Source organism: Coturnix japonica, chromosome 10, assembly GCF_001577835.2.
Source record: "Coturnix japonica isolate 7356 chromosome 10, Coturnix japonica 2.1, whole genome shotgun sequence".
NCBI classification, from domain to species: Eukaryota; Metazoa; Chordata; class Aves; order Galliformes; family Phasianidae; genus Coturnix; species Coturnix japonica.
The window spans coordinates 4,936,074-4,958,549 of NC_029525.1; the positions used below are offsets into that span (position 1 = coordinate 4,936,074).

At 38.1% G+C, this 22,476-nt stretch overlaps 2 protein-coding genes across 8 annotated transcripts in view; one reads left to right on the forward strand and one right to left on the reverse strand.

The window, feature by feature from the left end:
- The window catches only part of APBA2 (amyloid beta precursor protein binding family A member 2), a 36,940-nt gene extending 28,479 nt beyond the window's left edge, over window positions 1-8,461 (forward strand). For all 3 annotated transcript variants that reach the window (XM_032446941.1, XM_032446942.1, XM_032446943.1), the window contains 2 exons: window positions 5,850-5,990; window positions 7,334-8,461. In XM_032446941.1, coding sequence (XP_032302832.1) covers window positions 5,850-5,990; window positions 7,334-7,405 — 213 coding nt within the window. In that variant the 3' untranslated portion in view covers window positions 7,406-8,461. The remainder of the gene's footprint in view (window positions 1-5,849; window positions 5,991-7,333) is intronic.
- The window catches only part of FAM189A1 (family with sequence similarity 189 member A1), a 103,720-nt gene continuing 81,651 nt past the window's right edge, over window positions 408-22,476 (reverse strand). For 2 of the 5 annotated variants that reach the window (XM_015872520.2, XM_015872521.2), the window contains exons 8-12: window positions 18,137-18,212; window positions 16,741-17,331; window positions 13,556-13,627; window positions 12,382-12,476; window positions 8,091-10,346 (exon numbers count right to left, since the gene is read on the reverse strand). In XM_015872520.2, the coding sequence (XP_015728006.1) occupies window positions 10,161-10,346; window positions 12,382-12,476; window positions 13,556-13,627; window positions 16,741-17,331; window positions 18,137-18,212 (1,020 nt within the window). In that variant the 3' untranslated portion in view covers window positions 8,091-10,160. Of the gene's footprint in view, window positions 5,321-6,397; window positions 6,561-8,090; window positions 10,347-12,381; window positions 12,690-13,546; window positions 13,628-16,740; window positions 17,332-18,136; window positions 18,213-22,476 lie in introns of those variants that run through there. The other 3 variants (XR_004308571.1, XR_004308570.1, XM_015872522.2) reach the window with 3 other exon arrangements.

The window sequence follows — 22,476 nt, forward strand, 5'->3', positions numbered from 1 at the left end:
CACAGACCCAGAATGGCTGTTAATTTATTCGGTATTCTCATTTAATGAATTGCAAGTTAAATCATACTGATACACACCCACATTCCAAGACCTTCATTTTTATACTCTGATTTCTTCATTAATCAAAACCTCACAGTTAACTCTGATAACATACTGGAAATGAACAACACCAAAAGAAGTGCTGCTACTCTCGAGGGATTTCCCTTTGTAATACAGTTAACAAGATTTATAGTTCAGGTTGATTGGTGTAATATCTGGATCAGCTAATATACACGATTCTGTCATTAGTGTACCGGAGATGCGAGGAAAGCAGTTATACTGAAATTGATTTTTGCAGTTCTAACTTTGTAATATCAACTCTGATCCTTTTTTTCTTCCTTCAGCACAGTCTCACTATGGCTTAAATGTTTTTTCTACTGTGTAGAATATATTTGGATTAAATGGTAGAGGACTGCTTCCTGAAAAGCAGACACAGGAATGTAACTGTGACTGCCTCTGATTAAAGCTAAGCCTCTCTCACTACAAGTTTGAAAAAGAAAAAAGGGCATTGTGGCCCAGGTATCCCTTTCCCTTCTCTGCATGCAGCAGTTTCTCTGTAACAACAGGAAACAGGAGAACAAGTGTGACAAGTAACACGCACCTGGTGCAGCTCAGGGTTTTCTCATAGCCATTTTCTGGTACAAAGCAAACTTCCAGGGCACTGCTAGCTCAGGTAGCCACCCAGTGCTTTTGAGGACTGATACAGCATTAAGGACTGCCTGCAATGCAGGACCATCACATTTTCCTCTTCTTCCAGTCTATAAAAATAAAAAAAATCAGGCCATCCACACAGAAAAGCGCATTAAAAAGCAACTGTGGGCTGTGGTTCCTGTTCTGTGAAACTCATGGACTGAATTTGCCAGATTTGTATGTCACCATTGAAAAGAGTAGCAGGTGGTTTTAAAAGATACTATTCCTATCCTTTGGGAAGCAGGTGGCTCATTGGTGGATTCTCAGCTATTGCTGAGAAATTATTGTACTGAAGTTTTACATGTTCCTACCTAAGATCAAATATCGTTGCATGGTCACAGCAGGCTGGTGTGAATAATGTTACTACAAGGCTTTCTCCAGCTGGAAGTACTGTGATGGGATACCTCCCCCCAGGCTGATATTCTTTAGAAGCACAGGTTTAAAGCATTAAATTACGTTTGGGATTAATGCTCTGATACAAGCGTAGACAGAAGTCTGTAAAAACAAAAATACAGAAAGATCATTCATAGTATTTCTGTCCTCCTTTGCACAACTTTAAAACCATTTCACCTACATACATATCTGTTCAGTGGGTCTGGTCACTACTGGCAGCGTACTCAGCATTAGCATTTCCCAAGTGTTTGAATAAAGTGATTAATGGGACGGGATCTGATTTTCCAAGATTTCACAGAGGATGCAGAGAGCGGCTCATTGTGTGAGGCAGAGATTTATTTCCTAATTGCCATCCTCAAGAAGCCCAGTATGTACAGCTGGTGCAATGATAAAAAGAGAAAATACAATTAAGGAACAATGAGCAATACTACAGTGCGTTAATCACCTCTTTCAGGTGGCCTGTCACAGTACTGTCAGGGGTGGGCCAGGGCTGCAGGAAAGGCAGATTAAAAGAAATGTACATCCTCGCAGGGTGCTGACAGAATCTGAGAGACAATCCAGTCATCAAACTGTCCCATCGGATCATCTCCTTTATACCTGGAGCCTCTGTCCTTCACACCTTGGTTGTTCCCTTTCATAGTGCACTCTCTCCCATCTACTGGACCTTTGTTGTATTCACCTCTGTGGATGGTCACGAATCATTGTTTTTACATTAGTAGCATTTAGAGGACATTCAACAGAAAGTTTACCAAATTCAGCATAAAAACCTTTCATAGAAAACAAAGAAGAAGGGCTTGTAATATATATTCCATTTGTGAAGCTTCTGGTTTTGGATCTAAAAGCCAATGAACAAAAAGAAGAGTTTAATATCTTTTGTTAAGCTACTACGTAGACTAGTTTATGGTCCTGTAATTCCTTGCTCAGATAAAGATTTCCCTTATTTCAACTAACATTTGAAAATGTGACTCTGCAAAGTATATTTTCCTGGTAGTTTATCACTTAACTTTCAAGAAGAAATTCTTCTAAATGGTAACAATTGTTATAAAACGTGATGGGAAACAACATGCTAATCTTCTGTTTGGCTTAGCATTTGCACAGTGAAGAAACAAACAGCTTGGTGGATCAGGTATAATTAAATCTCTCCTACTGCTGTGCAATCACCTCATTATGCATGCATCTGGTACTTCTGTTCCTCTGCTGATAACAGTTTTGTGGTGATTCCTTTTCAACCTGCCTATCTCATCTGTGCTGAATGTGCAGCTATAGTCTTTGTGAATAGCCCCAAAACAACCTGAACATACAGCATTGCTATTTGAGCTGGGATTTGTTTTTATAGGATATCAGGGAGCAGCAGAGACTGCATTGCTGCAGGTGACTGCTTCTGTTTGTGTATTCTGTACAGCCTATTTCATGTAAGGCTGAAGCTGTGCCTCAGGGAGCAGCAGAAGAGCCAGCTTTTGGAAGTTTTAGTTAGGGAACATCACAACTGCACAAATCCAGAGTGTTACATTTGCAAAACTGTTCTTGCACTAATAATTGCAGATATTCTACGTGGCTCTCAAAAGCTTCTACGGAACACTTAGAAAACTGAAATTTGAACTTCAAAACATTAAGAAAAAAACTAAAATATCATGCATATACATGGAACAATTGGCAGAAATGTTGTGTGATGGAGAACTGAACATAAAGCAACCTATCAGCCTTCATTTGAAAATTACTATGCCATATTTCTTGTAAAATCTGTATACAAACACAAGTCGTCTCTCGCATCATTTTCTTGTTTCCTGCATTAGGAGAGATAGAGCCACCAGCTGTAGTTCAACCACTAATAATCTACCACTTCTCAGCAAACTCTGGGCTGCTCACTCACTTCCTCCGAGAAGTCTATCAGCCCATCGCCAGTCCAGCAGCATTCTATCTAAAAATACAGTATAAATAGGTAAAAGTTAACTGAACTGAGTGTCATTCTTGGTTTCTTGCCTTTGTTTGTATTTGTGTAAACTTTAAAGGAAAAAATATATAGTGCTTAGACAGAGAAGTACAGGTATGACATGAGGAGAAACCTGGTTTGATAGGTTGTATTTAGGTATTTGCTCAGACAAAACAGTTAATTTGTCTTGCACTGTACTGCAGTCAATATTTTGATACACAATGGGCAGTTACAGTAAAACTGATGGGATTGGAGTTTCATAATGATTCACTGCAACTTGCCTAGGACACCACAGAATACCTAACAGCTGAGGAGGTTCATCTAATATGGTTTGCTTCTATTTTTTCTCTGTTTACACAAAAAATAGAGCACAGGCTCAGTTATGCTTTATTTAATAATAGTTGCCATATTTCACAACTATGATATTAAGGTAAACAGTCCTGGCTGAGTAGAATCTCATTTACTTAAGGATCTGCTCACCTTAAGCTTGCCAGCCAAATATGTCTCACATACGTGGGCTGGAGACTGAAGTCTTAGGCTGTTTTCAGTCAGTCACTCACAAATACAGGAGCCACATAAATCTGTGCTAGAAGTGCAGCACATTTCCTTACATCTGCACTCTGCCTCTAGCGCAACACGATCTGTGAAGCCAGTCAGAGCCACTTGAGATCTGTGTCTGTTCCTTTTTCTACCTCATTAAAATATCTAATGCTTACAAAAAGGAAGCTGAATCCTCTCCCTGGAGAGGGATCATGTTCTTGAATTAGGATAAGAGACCACTTCCTATGTCTGAGGCTGCTAGAAATTCACTGCTACTAAAAGAGCTTTGTGTGCCCCAGAAGAAAAAAAATGCTCTGGGTAGATACACAATCCATTACCTTTTACTTTATGCCAGTAGGGTTAGAGGCAGCATTTCCATTTGCTCTGAAGGCTTTTATTTCAGAAGGTTGTATGGTCTGTATATTTTATTTTATGAAATGTGTGTATAGGGTTTCCATTGGCACATTCTGCTCTTGTCCTGCCACATGACTCCATACAATCCCCAGCAGCACTGAACTAAACTGAACACTGAGTTAAATGAGAAGCTTTGTATTAAGTTGGGTGAAGATCTGTGTAATACAGCCTATCTTGTTAGGGCTATGATTAGAAGGTAGGCAGCCTGCACAATGCACTGAAATTCAAGATGGCAGTTTTGTGAAAGGTCTTGATGGTGCCTCTAACCATTAGAGTCCATCAGAAGCAATTTAGGAGCCACAGTGGGCAAAGCTCAGGCACTCATAGAGTGGCTGCTGCAAGACAAGTATCGCTGTAGGATAAACTTTTCCATAATGTTAAAGAAGGTGGGTTTTCTTTGTTTGTTCTATAATAAATTAAGATCTGCATATTTTCCCTCCTCATATCAGACACCCTGAATTTGAGCAAGGATTTCATTTCTCTTAGCACTTACATTTGCAAAGAGGATTTCAAAGAAAAGCACGGGTCATACAGAAAAGATACTGCTCAACCACATGTTCCACTCTAATTTTATGCTAGCTTGTCCATCTTCCCACGCACTATATTTGTTTCTGAATTAAATTATAAACTCGCTGAGACACAAGCCACATCTTATCATACTTACATTTAGCTCAGAGCAAACTATCAGATCTCAACAAATAATTCTTGGCATATGATTACAGCCACTGACAGTAACTGCAGAAGCAGCCATCACAGGGTGCTATTCCTGCAGCACTTTTCCTCCAAGAACAGGTTTCTCTCAGTAAGCAGTGGGTGCATCTCAGCACAGTAAGCTCTGCTCACTTTCAGTGATTCAAACTATACCTCACCTGCCTTACATGCTGTGTGAACTTAGGTCTTCTGAAACAATTTAGCAGGAATTTCCATCCAATACACATCTTCCTAGACTGACAGGAAGGCCCCATCATAGCACAGATGTCGGTTGCCGTTAAGACAGGTTTTTAATAAAGATCACCATGCTTCATTGAGCTGTATTCCTTCTACTTATACACAAAGCATTTTGAAACCTCAGAATCATTTCAAATACCAGTGACTCTTAAGATTGCATCTGATAAATATAATTCTTACAGAATTATTTCCTGTTATAGGAGGCATAAAATTAAAAATCTGCATATTTCTTTACTGGTACCTGTGGATGATGTGGTAAAACAGTGGCCTGATTTGCCTTCTTTGTCCTAAGCTCTCTCTAGTCAGCAGCACTATAAAACATGGAGAAAAGCGGTGGCTCAGGAGGGCAGAATGCCCTTTTCCAGCCTGCAGAGGTACAGAAAACAAGCTGTCATCCCTTGGTATTCAAGCAGTTTGCTGCTAACAGCCTGTAATAAGAATGTGCTCACTCAGGACCCTGCACCACCTTTCAATACAGAATGCCTACATGGCCTCGTCCTCTCATTCAGCCTACATCAGTGCTTTTTACATCCCTCTGTTCAGAGAGTACAATGTGGTAATTTCAGAAAGAGTCTGGATGGTACAGTGAGAAACAGATTTCAACATAATCACTTTCTTATCCCAACAGTATGTAAAACTTCACTTTTCCACATAACTTCTGCTGCTGCTTCTGCCTTGCAGCCAGGTGTATCTTCATACATACTTACACGTTGCCAGTACAGAAGAATCAAAGCAAAAATAGTAATTTCCATAAGTTTTGAAAAATGGTGAAATGCCAATACCCTGTAGTACTGCTCACTGCTTTCCGCTGGTATCTTCTGCAGTGTATTAAATCCTATTCACTGCTATACTCTGACATTTCTAATCTTTAATAACTTTTGCTTTTTCTTGGCAGATTTGCAGCTTGATGCGAGGTGGAATAGCTGAGAGGGGAGGGGTTAGAGTGGGTCATCGTATTATTGAGATCAATGGACAAAGTGTTGTTGCAACTGCTCACGAGAAGATAGTACAAGCACTGTCTAATTCGGTGGGAGAGGTAAGAAAAGGATTACATAAAATTTAATTTTTATCAAAGACTTGAAACTGTTGAAAAAGTATCAGTTGAAAAATGACTTAACATAGTATTAAAACCATCACCTCAGTAAATTGGAGATGAGCACTGATAACAATTAAGCAAACATCTTTGAACAATTAGATGCATATTCTGTACGTTTTCACACTCATTTCAAGAGTTCATGGCATGACTCTGAACCTCAGCCTGCTGTTTGAATTAAACCCGTCAATTAAAGGAAGAAATCAAGTACGCATGTTAGCTATGTCTGTTAGCTGTATCTCTTAGCTTTTGACTACAGCATCTGCTGTAAAAATAAATCAATGTTCAAAGAGCTGAGATTAAAATCTATATGTATTTTAATTCACTTTGATGGAACATTTCCAACTTACCTTGGGAATAAGACATCTCTCTGCAGTACTTTTAGAGAAATCATCAGTGGATGAACAAGATCCAAGTTTACCAAAATCTACCGAATTTAGAGTAGGATCACACTCAGCCCTGGCCAGATCTTCCACTAACTCCTCTGCCAAAACTTGTAGGTACCTTCTTTTCCTGTGGAAAATGGTACTTGAAAAGGAATTCAGAGTACATGTGGTGGTACATGCATGTTGGCAGGAACAGAGCTGTGTAGATTCCAAGAGAGCTTCCATGTCTTTGTGGTACCTCTTTGCTGCACAAAAACTCACTAAACACAAGAACATCATGAAACTTTGTTTTTCTTTTTTCAGCATTAAGATACCAAGCAGAGTGGACAGTTACTAAAGTACACAGTCCTCAGCCTCATATAGTCTGATAGCTACTTTACAGATGTTAGCAAGTTTCTGATGCCTTCTGATGCTTACCACAATTCTCTTTGTAAAAACGAATAGACCAGCTATGCAAGAACTTGGTTCCCTACACTCTGGGTTGGCTCTGAAGTATCAGGTGATAAAGATCAAATTTTGTGTTCAAACATTCATCAGTCAGGAGAAAATACAAAAAAATAAAAATAAAATAAAATAAAAAGGACCCTCAAATTGGGGAGCAGAGTTGAAGAAAATGCAGGTCCAGTTAATGTTAGAGCAGCAGGTTTGGTGTGCAGAAACACACCACTAACAATAAGAAGTACTTAAGCATCCCCTTAGCTTTATGGGGGGCTTCCTGACAGCTGTCGTTAGAAAAATAAAATGCAGCAATACAGCTTTTCACATCCTGAAAACTTTTAACAAGAAATTCTGGTGTTGTTCACATCAGTAGGAACAAATGGGGGAGACAGACTGAGCCTTGTAAATTATTTAAAACTAGTAGAAAGCAGTTCTGTTAATTTTGCGTAAATCAATCTACAGATTCATATGAAGACGATGCCAGCTGCCATGTTCAGGCTTCTAACTGGGCAAGAGACACCCCTGTACATCTAGCATGCGACTCTTGCAGGAAAATAATTAAATGATCGCCTCAAAGCTGAATGAGTTAACGATTCCATCAGAGCCCTCAGAGCTGAAGAGAATTTTGTATTTTGTACGAATGAAAGGCTTTGAAGCTGCCATGAGGACTCCGAAACCAGGAACAGACGGGGGTCTGTTTTTTCTCTCCTTTTTATTTCTTTGCCAAAAAGCGATGAGAAGGATGGTCAAGGACAATAATCACTGACACACAATCTTTGTAAATCATTTAAGTATTTTGCAACATCTTCTAAACTCTTTTCTCATAAAACTTAAAACATATTTATTTGTAACCTTTACGTGGAGTGATGTATGTATGTCTGTCCTGTTTGATAACACGGTGAATGCGAAAACTTGACGAATGAGACTATAGGAAATGGCAAAGAAAAGCAATTGGAGGAAACTACGGCTGCCTGAAACTTAAAAAAGAATCCCAGTCCATAAAGTGGTCCAAGAGCATTGTGTAATTTTAAATCTGGTGCTGAATAGGTGGTATTTCAGTGGAAAGGAATGTGTGCAGGTAAACCTTTTAGATTCAAATGTAAAGAAAACCACTGTAGTACTTGGTATTGTTATGACAAGTGTAACCTGTTTGGCAAGGTGTGAACATAAACATGTAACAAGTGTTTCATATGCTAAATAAAGAATAATTGCCACAAGATAAAAATCAAAATATTTATTTAGATACATATTTATTTTTAATGCTTGTGATTTTTATGATTTAACTGAGTGATTTCATGGATGACTTATTGCACAGTTTGTGTAATGTATGTGTTGGGCTGGTTTTTTCTTCTAATTTTTGCATATTCTTTGTTAATATGAGCTCAAAATGGGAAAGCCATGCTTACCTGTTTTCTGTTGTTTTTTATAAAGCATTCTTATTCCTGAGGGCAATGTGTTCTGAATGTAAATTGTTCCAACCAATAACCTAGCACCATCAGCAGTACTGGAATGTGTGTAGATTTAAAAAAACAACAAGAAAAAGTAGTAGTAAAGTTGTATTCTTTATGCGATAAATGTTAATTGGTGTAACTTTTTGTCTAGGTTTTTTTGGGGGGTGGGAGGGGGCGGGAGGGTGCAGAGGGGGCAAAGCCTTGAGGAAAATACACTGTGACTTAATAAGCCTTACCATGCAGTAACTAAAGAGCTTTAGATGACTGTACTTCAAGGATTAGTGTGTTGCATGCAACTGACCTTAGGAAAGAATTAACCTACTATCACTAATAAATCTGAAATAAGAAAGAAAGTTCGCTTATTTTGTTTGTTCCACAAGTTTACATCGTAAAGAATTCAACTATCATTTAATTCTTCAACTAAGTGCAGTTGCAAAGGTCACAGATTGTTTTTTGAAGAGAAAAGAATTCATCTCTTGAATTAGTAATTAACGTATCATCGTCTTTAGAGCTGCTGCTTTCAAATAGCATACCTTGTTGCCACTGGATGTCACTGTAAGTTCACATCAACACAGAAGCACGGTGCACTCTCAAATGGATTATTCCATAAAAATTAAACCACCCATCTCCAGCTATGTTCCTTTGTGACCTTTTCACAGGACGTCTGCCCAGCTCGGAATGACACAAATGAAAGCAGTATATGATTAAACCTCAAATGGAAACTGTAATGCTACTGACAAGCACTACTGTAAAAAAATTAAAGCCCTGAAACATCAAAACCCATGGTAGGTTCTTTATGAGAACCTTTTGTTTAAGGCCTTTCCATTTTCCTCTGAGAGAGCTAGGATGAAGCTTGCACTGGAAGATATTGCTGGCAAAGCTCTGTTTATGCTGGTAATCATATTAGTGCCAACAATACTTACCTTTTTTCCTAAGATAATTTTAATAAAAATGCAGCAGAGCCACAAGGAAATGTTTTAGTAACACAACTGCTCATACTTGTAATTGGAATAACAATTCTTTTAGCAAACGTTCACAGCTCTGCTAGATAAAAATCCATCTCATTTCCTATCACCTGATGTTTACAAGCTTAGAAAACCTTACTGGAAATGCACAATTTCAGCAACTTCTTCCCTAATGCACCTTTCGGCCACAATTCACAGAGTACTTGCAATGTCAGTTTTCAGGAGCACACACTACTCCACTAATAACCTCATGACCATTGAGAACCAAGTAAAAATAAACCACGCCAGAGCCTTCAGTAGTATTTAAAGGGGCAACACATTGCAGGGGCTCAGAGGAAAAGAGTAATACAGCAGGTCAGTTAGCCTGGCGTGAAAGACATTGGAAAAATGAATTAGAAGCAGCACTCAGTGAGCACACCAATCGACATTACAGTTCTACTCAAGTCAGTTGTTGAAAAAGCAAAGTCCAGAAATACTTTTTATTAAAACACTGATCATAGTTAAAACACCTTGAGGTACATTAAATAAATACAACTTCTAAGTTGTACAGCCAGTCTGTGGTGGTTTTTGCAATGGTTTTGAAGAAATGCTAGACAGCATCAGCAGCATTTCTGTAAGTACAGTGAAATATATGCATTTCTGGTCGGGAAAACATTTGTTATGAGTTTACTAATAAATCAGTTATTTTTTTTCAAAATGCAGGGCTGAAATTTACATTCAGAATAACAGGTGATCTCTTCCTGCTGCTGGAAAAAAAGCAGAACTCCAAAGGAAGACACTTTTTCCTTTTTAAGCCATCCACTACTTGCATTTCTCCCAGTCCTGGTTTCTTCCTTAATTCTCTCTGCTGGAATCACATACCTGTGAATGTTATCAAAGGATGGTCTCCTGGCAAACTCCAATTAAACTGTGAGGCCTGTCCCGTTCTACACTGTGAGTGACAGGGGACCTGCGTAAGAAGGCAACTGGAGAGCTCAGAGCACCACAACTCTGCAGATGAAGGTCTTCCTGAAGTCGCTTTCTAGAGGTATTCACACTCAGCCGGGAACTTGTAATGACCTGTTCAAAAGGGCAGGAATGGAGAAGGAAAAAGTGGAGAAAACAGGGTCAATTTTTATTTATTTATTTATTTTTTCCATCTAGAAGCTTTGGCCTCTGAACATAACTTTCAGTTACTGAGTGATGGAGCTCCACCAAAGGAGATGCATGTTACACAGCCACCCAGAATCTATCCCACTTCTGTTTTTACACCTGGTCATAGCTGGCTATTGGAAAGCAAAGTCAGATTTGCACCTGTATTAAATCAACAAAGGAGCAAACAAATATTTGTTTCTCTGTACAAGAATGGAAAGGAAAGAGATGGAAAGGAAGCTAGTTTTGCTTTATAAGAAACAAATGCAAGACTGGAGTAAATTAAACTCATCTATTTTTTTTTTTTAGGAGAAAGAAATGCTTTTGTGAAGGTGGAAGAGAACTAAAACCTCTCAAGCCTGATAAACATTTTGGAGTTAAAAGAACAATCAGGCTGCTTCACAAATCTGAATTATAATACAGCCATTTCACCAAAATCCTGTCACTTACATAGTCTGCTGGGATGGCCTGGAGTTTTACTAAAGAATGCTGTTTTCTGGCTGAAAAAGTACCTTTCCTACAATGATTTTCTTTATGGTGAAAAAAAACCCACACATATCTCCTCTTGGAGCGAAGAGATGTGCACAGGGTAAAAGCTGTGCTATGAGCTTCTAGTTTTGCGAGCTCCATAAACACTCACGTTCCTCCAACCTCTTCTGTTTTGTGGGAAATAATGTTTGGTTTTTTTTAAAGGTACTGTTTTTGTTTTCAGCTTTCTAACACTGAGGATTTAAAGGCCTACAAATACTGCACAGCACTAAAAATGTTAAAAGTTGACTCCACACTGTCACTCTAAGTACGCCATGGTAGTACTGCTTTTCTACTGATATGACCTGAGTTAAATGATACAATGCTCCTTCTACGTTCTACTTCATCATTAGCAAAAGGCAATCTTGCAGCAAGACTGCAAATGGTGCATGTTTCCTGCTAAGCTTCAGACTACTTCACATGCAGTTTAAATCCCATTTAAATACTCCGGAAATTTACCCCATTTGGGGATTGGCAGACAAATGCTACATATAGTAAGTATCTCAGAAGGTAAAACCAGCAGAGCCAAGTGTCCACCCTTAATCACCAGTCCGGGTTTGTGGAAAGACAACCTTCTGTCAACCTGAACACAGATGGTCAGTGTTAGGAACATTCTGCTTTTCAAACCTGGCCATATAAGCCAAACTTCATTTCTACATCTATCACTCCGGTAACAATAATAACAAGAGGTGATTCATCACATTCCTTCCCCAAAGAAGATTTGTTATTAAGTATGTATTAGATTATAAATGTTGCTGCTGCTACTAATTCCTTTGTTTTATAATCCTTTCCGAGCTCTACATCTGCTTTATTCTATCTCATGGTGAGAAGATGTACTATTCTTTCATTTGGAAAGGCACAAAATTAGCAATTATTTTCCTTATAAATAGCAAGGATCGTTATCATTCTTCTAACCAGCTTTAAGGGTAACTGCAGTGTTCTGCTTCAATAGATTGTGGTTCTACTTGCTTATCCACCCTTTCTTTTCAGCTAGTAGCTTATGCTGTACAGGCACAGCTGCCTGAAAAAAAACAACACACCCAAGTCAGTTCTGGAAACTATCCCTCAATCTATGAATACAAATGAAAGTATGGAGAATAGTATGTCCCAGGTGTAAAAAGGCTTTGGAAATAGCTATGTTATTTATAAAGTTATTTCCAAAAAAGTTATGATTACCAATGTGTAAAATCAATTCCTTGGAGATCATGAGGGTATTACCAGGACTGGGTCTGGCTGAAGAGTTCTTTATACATCTATTACTTCCTCAGCATATAACACATTACCCCTTGATAAATTTACTTAATTTCTTACTGAAGCCATGCTATTATAAAAAATTTCTGTAATAATTCTTTGAAGTATTTAAAAGTGTAGAAACATTTTCATACAGTATGTGTCTATTAGAGTTGAACAAATCTTTAGAACATTTGTGGCCTACCTGGTCTATAATATTGGCACTGAAGATGGCTTCTTCCATGTGTCTTTCATCAGATTTTATTACTGATCGTATACTGTTCACTACATGACGTACTTCTGGAGGGAGATTACAGTTTGAATGTTCCAAAAATTTTGCCACTAAAATTTTTGTATCTTTATAGGCCTTAAGGTCCACTAAAGAGTGTGGTCGTTCTTTTGAGACTGTTTGCAAAGCCTTTGGCTTTAAGTGTAGATCAATTTTGCTTGCATCCCTCTGTTTTCCAGTTGGTAGGAAACTGCTCAAAGAATGCTGACAACCAGAGGCAGCCACTAAAAAAGGGGGGGAAGAATATCTTTAAAGTAAGAGTTTGATGATTTTTTAAAGAAGAAAAAAAAGCAAGTCAAGAATTGCTACAAAAGGTTTTACTTTGTTTTTGTTTTTCCTGTTGCTAATAACAATATGTAATCAAGGAAACACTGCAAAAATGGGTAATTTTAACCAGAAGTTGGGTTACAATTTGCTCCCATGAGCAAGAAAGACTGCATTTAGTTAAGTGAGCGGGTAATTAAAGCACTTCATACATTTCCAACATTTTTGTTACATCCACTTTCAGGGATGTCAGTTGACATTAATGGTAAGGGGAAACACCAACCTGTCAGTGTTATACATGTAACTTGCCTGACTTTAAGAACCTGGTTCCCCTTCTAGTTAGACCTCACAAATAAGAAGAGTGAATATGAGACATCAGCAAGAAATAGAGATAGCAAAAACACCAAACTAAATGGGAGACTTCAGTCACAGCATTTGTAATTTGTGATCAAAGGCTGCTTCCAAAAAAACTGCAGCTGTAGCTCTGCTATGGAATGAGAGAATTCTGCATGCACATCACATGGTTGGGTGGGGGAACAATCAATTTTCCCCTTTTCACAGTATGCTGTGAGACAAACAAACCCAATGCACTACATTCAGTACAAAAACAGCACTCTGTCAATAGGTGGGCTCTATTAATGTGTGTAAATACAATTCCATTGGTGCTGTACATCATGCATGTATTGAGTGATTATTAAAGTGATTTTTACCTCATGTTTTATTCATCTTATTTCCTATATCGGAAGCCAATTTTAATTTATATATATATATATATATATATTTTTTTTTTTAACGGAACCCACCTGCTTTAGAAAACTGATCTCACCTGTTTCTAATGTGGCTGAAGATCCTGCATCTTGATGCTGTCTACATATAGGACTCCAGGCACAATGATCACCTTTAAACAAAGAGCCAAAAAGAGCACAATCAAGCCCTGTTATGCTCTGCTGAAAGCAAGGAAAAAATACGTTTGGATCTTTTATTATCACCTTTACTGAATGAATCTACTCAGATGAAATATTACTTGCTTTTCCGTTCATGATGAGAAGCTACTTTGTACAAATATGTCCTTTGGTTATTAGATAAACACAGACAGAAAAATACAGTTCCTTGCTTGCTGGTTTCCTCTCTGTTATGCCGCTCACATCAACATATTTCAGGCTGAGGTACTGAAGTTAAAGCAGGCTCGATGACTTCTAGGGGGCAGAATTCAGACCATACTGTATTTCCTTGGCAAACATAGTTTATCTCAAAAATAAAATAAAATTTAAAAAAAAATGGAGAAACAGGAAGGATTAAGCTTTTTTTTTCCCCCCCATAAGAACAGTTTTTTGTTCAGTTCTTTTTTTTTAATATTGTCTGTTTTTTGCAGAACAAAACTGAACAATTGAACCACGGTGCTCATCCAATTAGTAACAAATGGTTTCAGAGCATCTGAACACAGCTCTAAACGTAGTTGCCCTCTCATGAGAAGGCTTCTGAGATGCCAGCACAGTTCAATGATCATGGGATCACACTACACATCAGCACAGTCTTTGTGATCTCAAGCTTATGACAGCCAAGGTGAAATAAACCCTCCCATTTATGCTATGCCTGCTTACATCTGTTTTCAGAACCGATAACTGTTTTGGACTTCTTAGCATAGTAGAAGAGGTTTTCTTCCACTTCTGGGAAGGTCTGTCATGAAAAGCTGGCATAACCCTTTCTGGTGGAAAGAACAATTCAACAAAGTCAATCATAAGATGCTACAAACACAGAGAAGTTGTGAGAAATTAAGACACTTTCACGTCTTTCATTTTCCTTTCCAGTGCACATCGCACTGAAGTCATACAGATGGCTGTGAAACAGAGCACCAGCTCAGCATACACAGTAGGTGCACGCCTTCTTTTAGCACCTCTCGACTCATATCATGACACACCTAAGCCTGCAAACAACTTTAAGTGTGCTCCAAATCTCCCATGCCTGTCAGTGTTACTGGTGCCATACATTATCTGCTGCATGGGCTTTTTCTTACTAAAACTGCAAGATTACATAATGTATAGCCCACAGAATTACGAGCATTTATCATACGTATCCACATATTTAAATTCAAGTACAGAATTGTTAGAAATATTACTAAGAATTTCAAATTTTGAAGTAGAATCCATAGAGCAGCAGTCAGTGATGAAAAATCTAGAAGCTGCCACAAGCAGCTGGTACATGGTAAACTGGGCCATCTCCAATCTGAGTGGTTTCGAAATGATGGACAACAAAAAGTCAAATCAGGAAGGCAAGCAAAGTAGTGAAAAAAAAAAATCAGACAAAAAAATGCGGTAAACTCTGTTTTTGTAAAATACAATAATGAAATGAAGATGCAAATCAAATCTAAACTCAAATGCCTTTCAAACATTTCATTTTAAGGTATCTTCCATACTCAGAGCAGCAAACTAGGCCAGTACAGACACTCTGTGTTACTCCCATAATCCCCTTTGCCACATGTGTATCAGTATTTCTAGAACCATCTCTGCATTGTTATTGAAATCTTTACTAAACCCAGTTAAATCTCTGCAATGTTCAACTCTTGTTCTCAGCTCATACAGGGCTAGGAACTTGGAAATTAGTCAAAGTAATTCCCATAAGAAGAGTTAATTAAATAATGCCACTCCTCCAGAAGAAATGATGGATGTATTTAGGACACGTAAAAATAAAGGCAGAGCATCTGTTATGGCAGGTGTCCCAGAAGTCAGCTAGAGCACATAGATATGGCTGCCTACATTAATATCTCTGTCAAACACTACTCAAAGAGCATATGGAGCACAATATGGAAAACTTGCAGAGTGTAATCCAGAAGAGAAAGAGCTGCTCTTGTGTTTGGCCCAGTAGAAAGGATTCCAAAAGGATTCCTACTTACTGTCTGCACAACAGCTTCATAGAACCTATATATTCTAGCAATTTGAATTTCATTAAATAAGCACAGACTTCTAGATTAAAGATTTACATTTCTTTGACAGCATGCTGAGGCCAGACTTCTAAAGGTAGTTCAGTCAATTACTGAACTAGCTATGAGGTCTCTGAAATTCGTAAGAGAATAATGATGCAGAAAACACCATACCAGAATCCACATTTCTACATTAAAATAGCTATATCAGCATTTTGTCTCCTTTTTCTTTTACAGAGGTAGTCAGTTCTTCCCCTAGATACCTTAGAGAGCCCAGTGAGCGCTTCTGTATCAGCACAATCTGCCTAACACCTTACAAAGCCTTCATCTTTGCTTTCAAATCACTTCTCCACGTTAACCTCTTCAAAGAGCTTATATCCCCCCATAAATCCATAAATCAATTGCCTTAGACGCTTCCATATTCCTGTTATTGTTTGATCAAACCACTCCCTACTAAATCTAACATATAGTCTCCACTAACAAGCAGATTTTTATAAAGATAGTATTCGGCTAATAATTCCTCTTCTCCCCTACCTGTCTAAAAAGAGATTCGTAACAGATGCTTATCTTTAGCAGTCACAAGCTCTCCTTTCCCTTTATCACCTTGTTGTATGCCTCATCTCACCTTACTCTAAAACTTTTCACAATACAGTCCAATGTAGTCACATTGTGACTGCCTCAGAAATGAAACTGTCCACATCAGTGTCACCTTCAGGAAACACAACCTGCTGTATTAAGAGCATGACAGCTCAACTAATCATTTCCCAAATAGACCACGGCTACTGCTCAACCATTGGTTTAGTTTCTCACAGAAACAGGCGGAAGCGTCTACTCATGGGGACAGCTTTCTGACAAGCACAGAAAGGCTGGGACAACTCAGAAAATCCAAACTTAACATCACTGCCACTTATTACCACCTCCAGTCTTGAAAAAAAAAAAATAAATCAAATCTAGAAGCTGTGCATGGAATTAAATTCCCCACAGGGAAGTCAACACACAAAAAGGTTTCCAGTAACATTCAGCAGCACCAATAGCATTAATCCAACACCTCTCACTTGTTCCACACTCCATCAGCCTCGCTGTACCACACCTACCTTCTATATAAGACGAACACGATACAGGATCACTAGTTGAGCGGACAATGTTTGAAATTTGGTGTTTTGTAACATGATGCTGCTGGGAACTCTCAGAACTGCTCACATACGATGAAGTATCTGCAGGCCCAAAACAGGGAGCAGTGTGGGCAGGGACAGAGGGCTGGCTAAAGACCCCGCAGCACATTTTCATTTGTTTCAAATGTAATGAGACACTGCTTTCTTGCGCAGAATTCCGCAGTTCTCTTTCTGAGGGACTGAAATTCTCTGAGGAACAGTCTGAGGATCTGCCGTGGGCACAGTTTTCATTTTCCTGTCCTTGAGACTTGTCCATAGAGACTCTGCTGTGCAAACTGACATCCTCATCAGGGAAACCTTCTGAGCGAGTTCTGTGGAACCTGCAGCGGGTGCTGTAGTCCAGACTGCTGCAGCTCCGGCCTGTGGCCCCTTTGCAGTTTGTACAGGAGGGAGAAAAATCTGAAGAACGGAGAGATCCTTGAACTTCCAGCGAACAAAGATCTTCTGAGGAGCAGCTATGGTCTGGGATTTCAGCAGTTTCAGAGGTCATCAATGAGGTGCTCTCAACAGAAACTGCAAAAGAGGAGAGTCAGAGAAAAAACAATCACTTCACACCTCTTCCTCCCTCCAATTTCATCATACAGATGTTACGGATTTAAATGTCCTCTTGTCCAAATAAGTATTTGACCCTGCATTATTCCCAAATTTGTGACATCTACATTATAATTTTAACGTTATACTAAAAACATACCAAATGCACTGCTCAAGCTGCAGTAGTTGACTGGATTAATTCTTGTGATTCTTGCACAAATTCTTGTGATTTGTCCCCCAGAATTTTTTTTAACCTAATGAGATTATTCTTTTTCAGCATATTCCATTTAGCTGAGCTAGAGTTTAAAATACCCTCCACATCAACAAACATGTTAAGGAGACCTCTTTTAGAAACTCTTAAACACACTCTGTGCTGCTACTCATCTACATCATTTGCATCTATTCTTCAGCCAGTAGGTTTCTTGTGCTGGCTTCTAGATGCCATGCAGGAGAAAGCCTCGTGGACTAACCAATCAGCACCCCTCACTATAGACAATGAGAAGCAAACTGCTGGTTCTATGCATCAAAAAGAAATGACAGTTGCTGCATCTGCCTCAGAGGCTTTAATCTAAATGTGCATGTTTCCAGGGGAGCTATACAGCACACTTGGTTAAAAACAAATCCTCTTTGATTCCCCCTGTGTTTCCAGCCATATCTGTTTATGACTAGGAAAAGGTTCTTCCACGAATAATCTGGAAGCAAATCCTTCTTTCTCCACTGGGAATGGTAGAAGAGAAGGAAAAGTCCACTCAGGAATCTGACGCTCTCTCAATAATGCTGTGATTACCTTGTGTGCTGAAGCCCAGGGTCGCATTCCTCTCACCCATGCTTGATTCAGATACTTGCTGATCAGTACCAGTGACCTAAATGAAAATTGTTTAACAAAACAGAACATCATTGTGCAGCTTACCAAAACAAAGTACAGCATTAATAATCTGAACAATACATCTGGCAGCATGGAATAACTACATGTTGTTATTTGGATTGAAAAATAATTAGAGTATTTTACATCTTTGTGTCAGGAACAAACCCGGTGAAAAAAAAGACACATGACGCAATTTTTCACTTCTCTAAAATCTACAGGCTAAATTAATCTTGAATACATATGCAGCTGGGGTTGCAGGCCCACATTACCAAACACGTGTCTGCAATGCTTAAAACATTGCTTAATGGTGCTATTAAGAGCAAACTACTCTCAATACTGTGCATTTTTTCCATATTATGTTCTTTCCCCAGACATGACACCACATTGTATCACCTTAAAACAGGATGGAGAATAACAATTAATGATAAAAACAAGCACAGGAGATTTATTTTTCTCTGTTTATTTTACAAGATGTTAACATCCACCATATTTCTAAGCCCTCTAACAGCACTTAACCAAGCTGGGCAAGGTAGGCTGCTCTCCTGCCTAACAGAGATTGCTTTTAGAGTCATCTTTTTTCTAAAGAATAGATCTAAGTGGGTAACTTCCCTTCAATTATGAGAATTATGTGAACAAAACCCAGAACTGGCCCTGCTGATCTATAAACTTGATCCACAAACAACTAAAATTTAAGAATTTTTCATTCTACTGATTTTAACAGAACCCTGCTGCCAGTCTCATTCGATTTTCAGCAGTTCTTTGTGATCATGATTGGTATGAGGAAAAGAAAAAAGGTTCCAATCAATAGCTCATAACTACATATGAAAAATATCCAAAAACAAAGAAAATGTGATTGAGACATTGATACAGTCTTTAGTAGAAAGCATCTAATCTCCTTCTGTAAGGCCACAATTAACTAGTAAAAGCTCATTACTGATGATTACAGACTTAAGAAATAACCATCAATCACTTCTTTAAAAACCTTTTAGTCAAGAGCTTTATTCGTATCTGGCCTTCTAAAAAATTGAATGTGACACTATCACTCTGAACCTATTAGGAAAAGGGCTTCCAGCGCACATGCCAATGTAGATCAATGCACATACACACCTAAATTACTGTGCCCACTCTTTTTTATATATGTATCTATCCAGACCTTACTATGATCAAGCAGTCAAAAAAAACCACTTTCCTAATACAGCTTTAAAAACTGATTCCAAGAGTTTGCAAATATATGTGGGTTTTTTTGTTTTTTGTTTTTTTGGTTTTTTTTTTCCCACTATAGTGGCATTTTAGACATGTTCCACTGCTACTGAATATAACAATAACAGCCTTTGTCAACAAGGAGATCTGCAATAAGTCTAAAGTCAAAAATAGAAACTGTAGTTTTATTTTCAGATCAGGAACTCAAGAGCACCTTTATGGAAGCAAGTGTAACCTTGTGAAAACAATGTTAAGTTTGGGAAATGTTTTGTCCAAAGCAAGAAATGCTCTTTGGTGCTGGACAAAATTGGATCAGAAAATAAATATATTTAATTCCTCCAACTAGATTTCTGATGAAACAATGTTTTCAGGGTGCTTGCTAGGTTGCATCATAAATTCTCAGTCACTGACAAAATAATATTGCACATAAGAATCTAGTGAGGTTTAACAAAGCCAAGGGTGATAGGTTGCACGTATGGGATGAGGCAATCCCAAATATGAGTATAGGTTGTGAAATGAACTCATTGAGAACAGTTCTGCAGAGAAGCCAAACACCAGCCAGCAATGTGCACTTGTAGTTCAGAAGGCCAATGACACCCTGGGCTGCATCAGAAGAGGAGTGACAGCAGGGAGAGGGTGGGGGTTATCTTTAATGCTGGTGATTTTTAAGACTCCCTCCAATCTAAGCCTTCTATGAGTCTACGATCATATCCGTTGAGTAGCTGTGCTGAAATGTTTATTGACCTCCTACACTCTTTCAGTCACCCAGCAGATGTAGTGACAGTGACCTTTGACACGGTCTAGTACCTATAAAATCAGCTGTGCAAGGTTGAACTTTTGGCAAATCTCTACCAAAGAGAAAAAAGAACTCTCTGTAGCTTTGATCTAATAACTCTAAAATAATTCCCAAATACACTTAATATGCATTCTGAATCGATTAATCTTCTTGCTTGAGCAACAGAGAATCATGGTTTTAATTGTAGGAGGTAACACTGACAAATTTTAGTTAGGTCACAGTTGCATACAGATGGCAGGTGGGCTCACACAGTTTCCCACACTGCCTAGACTAACAAAGATCAACTTGCACATTCTCAGACATAATGGTTGGCAAATTGTCACTATGTTAATAACAGGAAAAAAAGTGAGAAAAAACATCCTCTAAACAAATCTGTACAGCCTATAACCTAGTAAAGCTTACAGAATAGTCACTGGTATAATTTATCCAGAACCTTAATCTGTCTGTTCTTCACTACATCCTTGTCAATTCTTCCCATGGAAAATTGTTTGGAAAGCAGTTTTTTTTTTTCATGGTCATAAAACCAGAATTCCTAATCAGTACAGATGACAACAGCAATTTTTGTTTAGATGCAACCACTTAAAATTAGCATTGACATTTATTGTGCATGAAATGTATGAGTACTGAGTCTAATTTAATAGAATTTAATAAAACTCAAGGGAGTTCAATCCATCTAAAAACAAACAAAATCTATTCCTTGATGATAAGTAAGAGATTAATAATTATTGTCGCATAATAGCTCCCAGAAGCGCTTCTGTAGCTGAAGCACTGCTATGATTACCATTGCAAAGTCTGCCTGAGGGATTTATAAATCTAGTTATTTCAGCTCAGTCTGCCCTGTGACTTGATGCATACTAGACAGTAATATTCGTACCATGTAAGAATTTAGGACTACACTTGATTTGTCTTGAAGACTTAAAACTGTCTTAGACTCTGGCTCTATTCCTTCATTTACAGATTGGTTGGGATGCTATCTGCAAAAAATGTCAGAACTTCTGCCATCAAGAAAAGCATTTAACTACAAAGCTGCTGTGCAAGCTGTAGTTAGCAATGCCAATATATCTCACTGCTGATAGTCAGATCCTGTTCTTACTTTGCTCCTACAAGCCTTCCTAACCAGCCACTACCAGGCATAGATACACTTATTTGGTATTTACCACCATTCAGAAATTTAAAATCACCAGATCATAACATTGTGTGACAAATACTTTTGGAATTCAGGCGGCCCCAGATGAATAGGTGAGGTACCAAAATGGACCCCATACACCAAACGATAAAGTTAATACATCTGCATATCAAATCCGGTGCTCTCCCATAGCAAGAACATGACTTTTCGACTTTGAATTACTTCATTATACTTTTGTCACATGCTAATGTTATTGTGCTACTGGATGTTGAAGTACATGCAGAGTAGAATCTCAATTACAAAAGTGCCCAAAGCAACTTTGTGCTCAAGTATAGATTGTTCTCTAAACCTTAGTGAGCATCACATATAAATTGTTTTCACATAAACGATTCTTCTCAGCCCCTCATTTCATCTGTAATTCATACCATTTCTGCCAATTTTTAAAATTAATTTCTGAAAAACATCAGCTCCTCCAGGACTTGCAGGTTCCTCTGACTTACTGCAAAGTCAAAAAAAAAAAAAAAAAAAAAAAAAAAAAAAAAAAAAAGAAAGTACATTGATAAAACATTTTGGCCCTGGAATCTTCGATTTTGCTTTCAGCAAAAAACTTGCAAGCAGTTTATGTAGGTTCATTTTATGTAATCTTTTATATTTTAACAGACAGTGGAGGGGAGGATAGCATGAAAGAAATGGAGAAGTTGTTAGAAGCTGCTTTGTCAATTAACTTCTTCAATCACATATTTTGGGGAAATGCAAAGTACAGTATATCACAAATGTGCAATAAGCAACATCAAGATTGTTCGACTCCTTGAGTTTTTAGTGAATTCTGCCATAAATTACAGTTTATAGAAACAAATATAGTTCTTTAGAAGGCCATTCTAGTCTATTCAGTTATGACAAGTCTCTTCAAAGAAAACTTTCCTCAAATTAGCTTTGGTTGTACCTAGATACATTACAATTCTAGTTTCACTAGAGGTGATGCTATTCAGTAAAACACAAGGCAAAACCTATAATAATGCAAGTATTTGTCTGAAATACACTGGGTTCTCATAGTTCCAAATTAAGCTGTTAATATACTCTAGAGTTTATTATTTCACTGATATTTCACAACATGAAAATATGGAGACTATGCAGTAGATT